Source organism: Aureobasidium melanogenum (assembly GCF_000721775.1).
Source record: "Aureobasidium melanogenum CBS 110374 unplaced genomic scaffold scaffold_6, whole genome shotgun sequence".
Lineage (NCBI taxonomy): Eukaryota > Fungi > Ascomycota > Dothideomycetes > Dothideales > Saccotheciaceae > Aureobasidium > Aureobasidium melanogenum.
In genome coordinates, this window is record NW_024470058.1 from 112507 (window position 1) to 124420 (window position 11914).

The 11914-nt window shown below is 50.7% G+C and overlaps 4 protein-coding genes across 4 annotated transcripts; 2 read left to right on the top strand and 2 right to left on the bottom strand.

Annotated features, from left to right (window-relative positions):
* Positions 1-2183: 2183 nt before the first annotated feature.
* M437DRAFT_45242 (uncharacterized protein) lies at positions 2184-2852 on the top strand (the record flags this gene model as incomplete). The annotated part of the gene is made up of 1 exon (XM_041021053.1): positions 2184-2852. A coding segment is annotated over one exon (669 nt), but the record flags the coding sequence as incomplete, so codon positions are not given.
* A 1905-nt stretch (positions 2853-4757) lies between these two features.
* M437DRAFT_73944 (uncharacterized protein) lies at positions 4758-5700 on the bottom strand (the record flags this gene model as incomplete). The annotated part of the gene is made up of 3 exons (XM_041026140.1): positions 4758-4973; positions 5038-5294; positions 5352-5700. 3 exons carry the CDS (start codon positions 5698-5700, stop codon positions 4758-4760), a joined length of 822 nt encoding a protein of 273 aa, XP_040881117.1.
* A 1518-nt stretch (positions 5701-7218) lies between these two features.
* M437DRAFT_64649 (glycoside hydrolase) lies at positions 7219-8817 on the bottom strand (the record flags this gene model as incomplete). The annotated part of the gene is made up of 7 exons (XM_041024455.1): positions 7219-7238; positions 7302-7376; positions 7433-7644; positions 7707-7858; positions 7916-8238; positions 8289-8686; positions 8741-8817. The coding sequence occupies 7 exons, from the start codon at positions 8815-8817 to the stop codon at positions 7219-7221; spliced, it is 1257 nt and encodes a 418-aa protein (XP_040881118.1).
* Positions 8818-10544: 1727 nt separating this feature from the next.
* Positions 10545-11537, top strand: M437DRAFT_44660 (uncharacterized protein; the record flags this gene model as incomplete). The annotated part of the gene is made up of 1 exon (XM_041020942.1): positions 10545-11537. One exon carries the CDS (start codon positions 10545-10547, stop codon positions 11535-11537), a length of 993 nt encoding a protein of 330 aa, XP_040881119.1.
* Positions 11538-11914: the final 377 nt, after the last annotated feature.

Here is an 11914-nt window from a genome sequence, read left to right on the forward strand (position 1 = left end):
TCCATGTCAACATTGAGAGATCATGGTCAGCTGTCAAGGGAGCCAAGGTATGGAAACCTTGAAAGCGCAAAGAATCTCCAGCCATCTTCTCCACATGTCTCCATACAGACTCCCAAATGTCCCCACATTGGGAGAACTATCTTTTATATGTACCGTGGCTTAGCAGATGAAGCGCGGTCCGATCATGTACGCCAATGCTATACACGAGGGGTTGCAGACCTTGGCGGTGGGGATGTCCTATACCACGAACCTTGGCATTACTTACACTTTGAAGTATGTTCATTTTCAGAAGGCGAGCAGTGATCAGGACCATTGCGCCGAAAATGTTCTTCTCACCAAGTGGATATCAAATCAAGAAACACAGTCTTTGTCGATTCGATGTCAGTACTCTTGTTCTTGCCTACAAAGCCAAGCCTGATCTGGATACTGTTTTCCATATCTTGTTGTACACCGAGCATGCATAGGTCCCGTGGGTGTTGTCATTCTATGGTAAATCGAGATTTTGAAAGCGCCCCAACTAAGAAGTTTAGTCGTCGCTATGTCGCTCGAGGTGTCGAAGATGCCTCAGGAAGTTCTGCGTGGGGATGTTTGTGCATCCTTACATCTCGGCTATTAGCTATGCATTACGGTGAGGAGACTGGGGCTAAGACTGCGACAACTTGTGCACACTGAGATAGTGATATGTGAGGTAGAAGACTCGAGACAGGAGCGATGGAGGTTGAACAAATGCCGGACAGCACGGACCAATGTCTCACCAGAGAGCTCCTCCATCACCTCCTCAATCCATACCATCTTCTCGTGTCGCCTTACCCACTGATAATTTAGACGAACACAAGTTCGCATCTCCGCGACGACAGAAGGAGAATTTGGCCTGTGGCGACTCGAAATAGGCAAACCGTTTGGCTTCGACGATAGACGTTGGCAATGAAGACGCCTATCCCGGTTGCACTGCGTGGCTGGACAACGACGCAAATCCCGTCTATCGAAGCATCGGCCCTTCGCTGTCGCCTGTGATACTTCGAGTCGCTATCGTCTGTTGTCGTCACCGTCGTCTAGAATCCTCGAATCCTCGTCATTCTCGTTGTTGTAAAGCCGTTTTTGTCGAGGGGTCAAAGAGCACTCCCGAGTCGAAGCCTATCGATCGACGTCCCTGCCGACGAACAATGTGCCGGAACAGAACAAAGAGGATAATGGTCGATTTGGACAAAGAACAGCGGACGAAGTCAAGTCTGTTTTCGTTTGAAGAGCAAGGGATTGGGCAATCATGGCATGGGGTAACCTCACGAAGCCGAGGCGCTGGATCTAGAGTCGTCCAGGTCAGGAAAGACAATTGGCGGCATGTAGAAGCAGATCCGGCATCTCTCCGTCGGCATGCCCAATGCTTGGTGTCCTCGGTAAGCACTGGTAAGAGGTTTGTTCGTAAGTCGCTTGACAGCTCTGTTCACGTTGCGAGACTCGCTTGACTATCGAGCGCATCGCGATTGTCACTTGATCTTTTTTTGTTCATGCTTTCTATTCACGTTTTACCTCGACTCCCTATACGCGTCAGAGAAGCACAAAAATTCACTCCTTGCAGCAGTATCGCGCAACGGTTGCACAGCATAGGGTCGACCGTTGAAACTTTTGTCCGGGTTCTGCTCCTGAGAACCACATCCACCCCCTTTGAAACACGCCTCTTTTGTTTGACTGTCTCACAGATGACAGCAGGAAAATCAATAATCATTCATCATGTGAAAGACGTGCATGCGAAAATGATCAAGAAATGTTCTGCGACCGGGATGGGTTGGTGAATGATTGGAGGTCATTGCAAGAGCCGCGAACAACGGCTTCGTTGATCACGGCTTTTATCTGTCTCCCTGTGACAACCATCGGTGGCGTATTGGGAAAGCCGTTTTCCCATGACCCTTTAACGTACCTTGCTTGAGCGAACGTGCGAAGGGAAGAGGAAAAAATGGCTGGATTCAATAAGGAGTTCAATATAATGGTATAAGTAAAGCATCCAGCCATCGCATTTCTTGGCCCTTTTGTTTGGTCGTCCATCCACTCTCTTCTCGTTTCTGGTCTCTCAGTCACACTCTGCTACACTCTCGCTTGGTTTCCTGGTTGACAACACATTCACTCACTTACTTCTTCTACTTGGTACAACGCGCGAATACATACACATAAACAACAACCGCATCAACATGCCTGGTTCAAAGTCAACGCGCTCCGTCCTGGTGACAGGTGCGCTTCTTTCGTTGGCATCCCAGGCGCTGGGACACATGGAGATGAGCTGGCCTTATCCTCTTCACAGCAAATACAACCCTGAGAACAGCTACAACATCATTGACTACAGTATGACTTCACCACTTTTCGCCGATGGCTCCAACTTCCCTTGCAAAGGTTATCAAAATGATCGACCTTTCGTTCCTGTCGTTACCTACTCTGCTGGTTCGACCTACAACATGACACTCACTGGCTCCGCTACTCACGGTGGCGGTTCCTGTCAGCTTTCGCTCTCTTACGACAACGGCGCAACTTTCAGAGTCATCAAGTCGATGATGGGAGGATGTCCCTTGACATCGACTTATGACTTCACCATTCCCTCTTATGTTCCCAATGGAGATGCTCTCTTTGCTTGGTCCTGGCAGAACGAGATCGGAAACCGCGAGTTCTACATGAACTGCGCAACCGTCTCCATTCAAGGTTCTTCGGCGTCAAAGCGCGATACTGAGAGCTTCGAGGCTCTGCCTTTCATCTGGAAGGCCAACCTTAAAGGTATCAACGACTGTGTAACCGTTGAAGGTGACGATCCTGTGTATCCTGAGCCTGGTCCGCAGGTTCAATACGGCGGCAAGATTACTAGCTCTAGTCCTGCGAGCTCTGAGCCTGGTGTTTGTAACGCACCCACTCCCTTTGGACAGACATACAAGGACCTTGGTGACACCGCTGAACCTCAAACTGCAACCGTGGGTGGAAGCTCTGGATCCTCGCCTTCGACCGCTCAGACCGCTGCTGCTTCGTCGTCGTCCTCGACTCAAGTCCCTACCACTTTGAAGACCACAGCCAAGACTTCTGCAACCAGCGTCAAGCAATCTACCTCTTCTGCTGTTGCTGCTCAGAGCAGCGTCAGCAGCAAGAACATCGTCTCGAGCTCGATGACCTTGTCTTCCGTCCACAACGCCGGCAAGACCTCTGCAGTCTCGACACCTCTGCCCTCGTCTTCATCTGGCTCTGATTCGGACGACTGCCCTTCGGACGTGACTCTCACTGTCTACACCACCGCTGGCGCTACAGCCAAGACCACTGTCATTTCCGCTTCTGCTTCTGCTTCTGGCTCTGCCGCAGCTTCTTCTGCAGCAGCCTCTTCAGCACCCGTCGACCCCAGCACCGAGTACGCCACCGCAGACCTCTCCACCTACCTGCCCTGCGTGCCTGGCACCTTCATCTGCACTTCAGCCAGCACATGGGTAACCTGCGACAGCACCATGTACTCCAACGGCCAAACCTCCTGGGTCTACCGCGACGCCCGCACCCTTTCCAACGGCGCCACCTGCGTCCCCTCCTTCTCCCCTTACTCCTCATCCACCAAGCAATACGCCCAACAAGCCGACTCACCCGCCGGCTTCTACCGCGACGACCGTATCGCTTACCCCACTGGCTCGGGCGCCTGCCCCGAAAACGGAGACTTGCAGTGTTCGGGCACCGGCGGCTTCAACATGTGCAATGATCTTGTGTGGTTCGGTATGGGCGGTACTGCTGCTGGCGTGCAGTGTGAGAACAACGTCTTGGTTGCTACTTCGTAGAGCGAAGGGTACCAGTATACGTTTGCTTATGCCGCTAGGCCTTGTCTTGGAGCCCAAGGTTTGGTCTGCGAAGTGCCTATTTGATTTTCTTCAGCGTTGGCGTTTTTTTATCCAAGGGTTGGAAGATGGGCTTTGGGGAATAGGACCACCCCTCAAGACATCTTTGCTCACAATACCCTGTTTTTTTCTTTGTTTGTCATGGGAGGGGAATACTGCAAGGCAGTACACATGAAAGACATGGCATTTTTGTATATAGATTATACCAACAAAACACAAGTATGTAGACACACTTACAGCATTAGCCTTCGAGTCAAGAGAGTAGACAGTGTCTCTTTCTGCTCGGGCAATGGCATGCCAAAAGAAATACCAAATTTATCACAGACACAACATTTGTCACACTGCCAATGTGACAACCTCTGCAAAAGTAATGCAAACATCAATCGACTCTGCATCTTCAGGACCAGAAACACAGAAATGTGCACAGTCGCGCGAGAAGAAAATGGTACTCAAGTCACAAACGAAACTGCCTGACCCGCCGTTGAGAGAAGCTCTTGTGACCAAAGAACCGTTGCCGTGTTGCACTGTGCTGCAAGCCACAGGGAATAAAAAGCCCCTCAGCCGTTATGACAGACAGGCAACCGCGTCAAGCGTGTCTGAGTTATGTACCCTCTTTGAGGATATTCCCGTGAAGCGCGTTTAAGAAGAAGAGTCGGAATGGTTGAAGGAGGTGGTGGTCGAACAAAAGAAGTTGGACAATAGATCATAGGCCGTAAAGCGTGCATTCGAATTATACAGAGCGCCATCCAAGGTAGACATCAAGCCCGTTCTTGGTATGGCAAAACAGAAAGAAAAGAAAATGTCCTACGCATTAAACCCCATTCCAGAGCTCAGCAAGACATTATGCTTGTCATGGCATTTTTAGTTTGAACAAAATATCCCCGGCCCAAAACATCAAGATGCTCAAAGTCTGCTTTACAGAACCATGGCAACGACACCAGCGGCAAAGGCAAGACCGCCAAATCCGGCGTTAATGGCAGCAGCACCGCCGGTAGAAGCAGCGGGGCTGGAGGAAGCGCTCTTGGAGGCTGAAGAAGCGGAGCTGCTGGCAGACTTGGTGGCTGTGCTCATGGAGCTCATGGCACTGGAAACAGCACCAGAGGCAGAGCTGTGGTGGCTAGAAACAGCAGACTGAGAAAAGAGATACGTCAGTGAGAGTGCTCGGAGTGTGTGCAAGATTGGATTTGTGGCTTACGGAAGCAGAGGACATGCCAGAGGCAACGCTGGAAGAGGCAGACGAGATCTGAGATGCCATAGAGCTGGAAGCGCTGGCGACGGCTGAGGAGACAGAAGATGCGGCGGAGGAAACGGCGTCCGAGGCGCTGACAGCTTGGGCAGACACGGGGCCCTTGATGTTCTGAACGGGAGTTGTGGTAGCAGGTGCAGAGGATGCGCCTGCGCTAGAGCTGGATCCCTTGTACTCGTCGTTCGAGATACCGAATTGAGTCGAGTCTGTTTGGATAACATGTCAATCTTGTATTGCGCAGCTTTTGTGACGTGTTTACGTACATTGGTACTGTCCAGTGCCGTCTACAACCAACTCGATGCCGTAGTATGTCTTGTTGGGAGCAAGACTGGTGTCAGGAGTCCAGTCATAGCTGCCAGTGTTGTTGATGCCCTCGACAATGGTGTGAATGGGTACACAGTTGGTGGAGGGACCGTGGAGAAGAACAAGAGAAACCGTGCCCTCAGTGTCAGGTTCCCAAGTAATTGTGAAAGGCTTGCCGACAGGAACGATGCTGTTAAGACCAGGTTCATAGATGGCGTTGCCAGTAGGGTCACCCTTGGGAGTTGTGTAGGCAGAGGCCAGGGGAGCAAAGGCAGCGAGGCCAGCGGTGAATAGGGCGCGGAAAGGCATTATCGTAAATTCAGATTCTTCTCTTCCTGAGGTTTGAATGTGATTTTTGGAGGTCTTTTGAGTTGTAAAACAAGAAGAGGGACAGAGAGCGACAGATCTACTGAAAAGGAACGACTGGTTGTGGGTGAAACGATTGACTGATAGGCGGTGATAGCCCTTCTGGATGAAACGAGTGTAGGTAGGAGTTGATGTCGCAACGATGGGAAGTTGTAGAAACGGATGAAAAGAGTGACAACGGGATTCAAACCTTTGATGATGTTGCAACACTACTGACTTACACGAAGGCAGCAACAGGTATGAACGCCACGAAGGAAGTCTAGAGTTTTAATGCCCGGCGTGACAATCAAGCCGAACGTCGCATCCCCAGCTGCTCAGGTATCGTTGCGACCATAGCAGACCCTCTCTCTAACCTCGAATAACGTCGATTCCGTGGTTCAGCTCCAATCGGCGGGTGTTGATATGCGCCCGAGATGAGGTTGTCGATGAGTGCTAGACAGCAACAGGAAAGGCGTGCCCCTCGGTCGCTCCCTTTTGGCAAAGTCAGGGCTCGGCGCAATCTCCAGCCGTCGAAGCCGAGAACCCTCGAGTCGCTGCCGCCTCCATTTTTTGACAAGCACCATCGGTCTCACTCTTTTGCACTTGTAGCGCCTTCTTGTTGAGGTGTAGAGCGTGAATTGCTGCACGCGAAGGATTTCCACACTTGCAAGCGAGCAGACAAATGACCAACTTTGCAGCCCGCAATGCAAATGACACAACACACTGAAACACTGACAGTTCTGCGCCATGCACACGAGATTGCTTCCTTGAACCACTTCTGCAGCAACATAAACACTACGGAAATTGCAATGTATACAGAAAATTGGTCATACCATATACCAAGATACAAGTATAATGACATGAAAGGCCTCCTTCAATCCTTCCAACGTCTTTGTGTGGGAACACGAGAAGCTTCAGGGAAACGCACGCTGATCGAAATATCACTCCTCTCCGTGTACTATAGGTTGTAACGTGTGTGGCTATATCAATGCACGATATCATAAGGAAACAGGACGATGGCCAGGGAAAAGCGACAACTTACCGGCTTTCAATGGACATGCCCTTGATGCCAACAGTCGTGCCTCTCTACGACGTATCTTGTGCTCGTCGCCGCAGGCAGAGGACGGTGGAAGTTACAGACTTTAGAACATGGGAATGTTTGACCATAATAATTTCCATTCGCGCCTTACTTGAACTCGGCTCCAGGCCGAGTCAAGGTAGGTGCTAGCAAGAAGAACATGCGACACATTCGCATGGCATCGTGGTATATACATGACATTCCGTTGCTTCTAGCGATTGAATTCGTACATGGCCGTAAAAATGGCAGCGTTTCATCGTGAACTCGTAAGGAGGGTAGCCAGGTTTGAGAACAAGTGGTTCTTGTTTCGCCTGGCAGATTCATCATATGCACACAGCACAGGTGCATCATGTGTTTGTCAGTCGAGAGTCATGACTTCGTATCGTAGTTGACGTGCTCGGACTTTAGTTGCATTGGCCAGGGTCTGTTTTGACAATCGTGGTTAGCCAATTGTAACTCCGATCAGATACATCGAAAATAGACTTACGGTTTCGGTTGGTGACCGGGTTGGGGAAGACTCCGTTCTGCAGGAGTTCCTGCATGTCCCACTCGGGAGATGACTCTGCAGATTCATTAGCTCCAGCTTACAAGCTTAAAATAGAATGTCCGAAAACATACCAGTCTTCCATGTCCAGAAAATCCAACCGGCAGCCTTCTCGTAACCATCGAGCTGAGCTTCGATAAACTTGCCGATGTTGTCTCTGTAGGTTGCATCAAGACCAGCGACCGTACCAGTGTATTTGCCGTCGCAGCTTCCGATGTAGGATGAGGATTGGCCGTTGTAGTTGTATGTACCATCGTATCTTGCTCCGACTCCTCTACCGTTGAGCCTTTGAGTAACACCACAGTCAGCAAGTTCCTTGGATTAAAAATAGTAAGCTCGTTCACTCACCACTTCGTACAGTCTGTGAGCGCTCCTGTCCATTCGCCGCTGATCGTCCATTTGTTGTTCGTTGCCATGGAGGCTCCGAATGCGCATGCAGTTGAGACGTGTGAACCGATGTCGTCTTTCAGGACACCACTGTCAAAGACCTCGTAGTGGTGCTAGTGAATCAATGTCAGTAAGTGATAAGCTTCTGCACTAAGACGACCAGTACTTACGGTATCAAGCATCAAGTTCCACATGCCACTACCCCAGTCGTTCCAAGAATTGACACCAGCAAAGGCATCATGGAAAGTCATAACCAGGTTGGTGTTTCTAAGGTTACCCCACCCATCCATGTAGAACTGACGGACCGTGTCCATGCCAATGGCGGAGCCCATAGGCTCGTTCAAGAGCTCAATGGTCGAAACGGCGGGGTGGTTACCCATATCATCGCGGATCTTGTTAAGTGCGTCCTTAGTCCGGGTGACTGAGTCGCCTTGACCCCAGCCAATTCCGCCTCTTCGACCGGAGTTGTCGAAACCGTTTTGCGAGTAGGGAGCTGATCTTGTAGTCAGCATGTGTGCGGCTGATGCAAACGCTATCACTTACCTCCGTGGAGGTCAATCATGACCTTGAGGCCTGCGCCCTCGGCCCAATCTAATGCTCGGCCGAGGAACTGATATGCGCCTTGAACGTATGGTGCGTTGTCATCCTTGATGACTGACCAGTATCCAATAGGAATACGAACATGGTTCATGCCTGCAGCGGCGATTTGATGCAAGTCGTCCTCGGTGATCCAGGTGTCCCAATGCTTGGAGAGTCTTGAGTAGGCTTCGCTGGAGCCAAGAGTCTGACAGTAGGTGTATTCATCCACGACATTGTCGGGTGTTGCTTCAAAGATGCTGGGTGTGATCCAAGGTTCTAGCACGAACCAGCCACCAAGGTTGACACCTCGGACTTTCTCGCCGCCATAGTTGAATTTGAGGTCGCGCTTGTTAAATTGCTCTCTGGCAATGGTGTTAGCGACGGTAGTATCGAAAGGGCTGACCTCAGGCACTTACAGAGGTGCTGCTACACTGGTAGATGGCAACAGAGAGAGTGCCGCAAGGGCTAAGGATAGCAATGTCTTAGACAACATTGTGTAAGTTAGGATGTGTATAGGGTAGAAGAGATGATCTCCCAGGTAGTCGGGAAGAAGATAAAGATGTTCTTGATTTGCAAGAGGAAAATACGAGCTTCATGATGGGCAGTTGCTCACCTTTTGTATGTCTTACTTTACTACTGCTCTGACCGTTGACAATCAACGTAAATCAGCTCAGCGAAGATCACCAAGAAGCCATGACTCCATAAGTGTTACATTCAGGCCACGAGACCAGTGTTGCAGAAAAGCGGGCGGTCAATATTCGGCCAACAGTCAAGATGACGAGAGCGGATCAACTCCACTGTACACTTTTTTCTCAGCGGCCTGATGTTTAGCAAGAACAAAAAGTTGCATAGCAACAGCGATTGGTCAACCCCGCAACCCCAGGGTCCACAGCTTGAGCAAGGATGATGATGTGGAGTACAAGGCACGCATCGTGACTGGTCAAGTTCGAAAAGTCAAGAGAGCTCAATGGAAGCTCATGCGGAAGTGGCTTGGAGAAAGCACGAGAAGGCATGCGGGCCGGAGACAAGGCGCCAGTGTCACAAGGTCTCTCGGCAAGAACCTGACCGCATCGAAGACATGGTGCCCAAGTCTCATAAGGAAAGGGATTGTCGCAGAAAACTGTGCTTCTGACTTGGTTATGAGCAAATAGGCTTCAAGATACGTCACAGATCAAGCTTTTCTCCACAGCTTTCTCCACGATCCAAACGCGCTTAGACTTTAGCCATAGTGGGCCAGCCTTCGCACCGCCTCGGTTGGTTGTTGTAAAGAGCTTCACATGCCGTATGACCTCGAGGAGGCCTAAATCATGAATCAGAGGCGATGCATGAGCTCAAGGATGGTGTTTCGGCGCGACGAAAGAGACAAAAAAGGGCCGGCAACGGTGGCTCGGCGACCAAGAGGACAATTCTCGTATTTACCAGTCGGATGTACCCACGTAGTTCGGATGCTAAGACTGCAGTGCTACATCCAAGCATACCAAGTCCCGCTAGGTCGAACCAAAGAACATTGAGTTAGTAAGCAGAATGATTACCTTTGATGACTGCGTTGCCGAAGCGTTACTCAGCAGTACGAGAGAGACGTACTATACCCACTGACGTGAATGTCAAACTCGATGTAGCGAGTATCTCCGTGGTGTGTGGTATCGGTCAAGGTGAGAGTTTCAACAGCTCGAATACCCGATTAGGATACTGCTTCCAAGCAAAGGATCAGCCTCGTTACAAGTCACAAGGAGAGCATGACAACGGTTTGTTTGGGCGATCTTGGGACGGGTCACATAACAAATGGTAAGTTGTTTTTCTTCCCATCTGGTGGTGACCTATGACATTGCGCTATAGGAATGCATGATACTTTTCAGGAGATGAGCAGAGTCCAAGGAGAGAGGTCCATCTCAGAGTTTCCAGAGCCACACTTTTGACATGGAAAGTATCGTGCATTTCAGCAGCTACAACGAGAAAGTCGTAGTACTGTACAGACGATCGCATATATGCGACATCGGTGTGGCTTGCAGGCAGAGCGGTGGAAGCAACTTGATGGCATCAGAGGCATTCTTGAACAGAAGAAACTTGGGCGGGGCGAAACGCTGGGCACACGTGATTGGCTTGCTGCATGCACGCGATCGTGGACCGAAAAGCCGACAAGGACAGGCATTGCCAACAAATTATGCATGTGCTACCAACAGATTGTGCCTAGCATCCAAAAGTACCAGACAATGACCTGTGATGGGTCGGAAGAAGAAGGAGGCCCATGAAGGAAAGCAGACGCTGAAGCAAGCAAAGGCGGCTTTCAAGGCGCGTGGGTCGACCTTCGTCACAGACACCGAGAAGCGTCAACTTGAGCGTGGCGCCATCCTGTTGCAACGTGCTGAGCGCATCAAAGAGGCCGAGACACGACGGAAGGAAGTGCTGAAAAAGAAAGCCGTCCAAGACTCAAAAGCATCAAAGGTCTGCCTGCTGGGCACTCAACGTGTCAATGACAAGTTCGGCCACCAAAGGAGTCAGTTCCACTTGGGCGCCTTCTTGAAGCCTAAGCCCGCTGCTCCTGCTGTCGCTCCTGCGCCCTTGCCGACCGTACGAGAAGAGTCGCCAATAGAGCCTTGGGAAGACGACGATGTAGACGACGATACCCTGCTTGACTTGGCTGGAGAGTCGCCCGTCACGACACTCAAAACACCATCCGCTCAAGCACAATCACAGCAGACGCCTAGTAAGACTCATAGCGATGTGAAGCACCAACTCGTATCTCCTTCGACGACGGATGAATTTGGCAGCTGGGGAGACTTTCTTGAAGGTAGCTCCCAGCTAGCACGCGACCTTTCCATACCTCAGAAGCCCACTCCAGCCACCACGCCTTCATTCGACCGTACACCATCATTCACATCCGCCGATTTTGATCTCTCGGCAGACGACCTTGAAGAGCTGGACTGGTCGGTCAACGATCCGCCTCCTCAAAACACAATTATTGCGCCACAAGCCAACAAGAATGAAGGACTGAGATCCTGGCTCGATCAAAAGAAATTGAAAGGAGAGGCAGAGCACGACAAAGACCGAAAGCTGATGCCACCTCCCATGATACCCGCCAAACGCCCTTTGCCTACGAGCACCTCCACCAGCTCTGCGGCACAAACAGCCGTGCCACCTGTAACCCACGGCATCAGCCTGGCTGATCTTGAGTGTCTGGCCAGCGAAGAGATAGAATTGAGTCAATTTGGGTGATGCACACACTCGGTTTGTCAAGTGGTTGTCGCGTTGTTTGACACGAGCTGCAGCCCTGTCGAGCGGCACTCTCTTGGTCGCTGTACCCTGGCTGATACCTTTGTTCTTGGCGTCGTTGGACACCCATGCTGCAATATTGATCTGCAATCTTCTGTGCAAACCTGGGTTTTGGTGCATTGAAGAAGGCAGAGTTGTGTGGCAGGGCGCAGACATCAATAGAGAATTGGAACTCGCAGCTGTGCATTTTTCCTGTCCAGCAAGCAATCAGTGTAGATTCATACCTATTCGTGTGCTGACGACTGTCATGGTCTCGCGTGAATCTCTTCCTCTTTTCGAGGTACATGAGTATTACAAGCTGCCGGAACGCACAGTTGCAG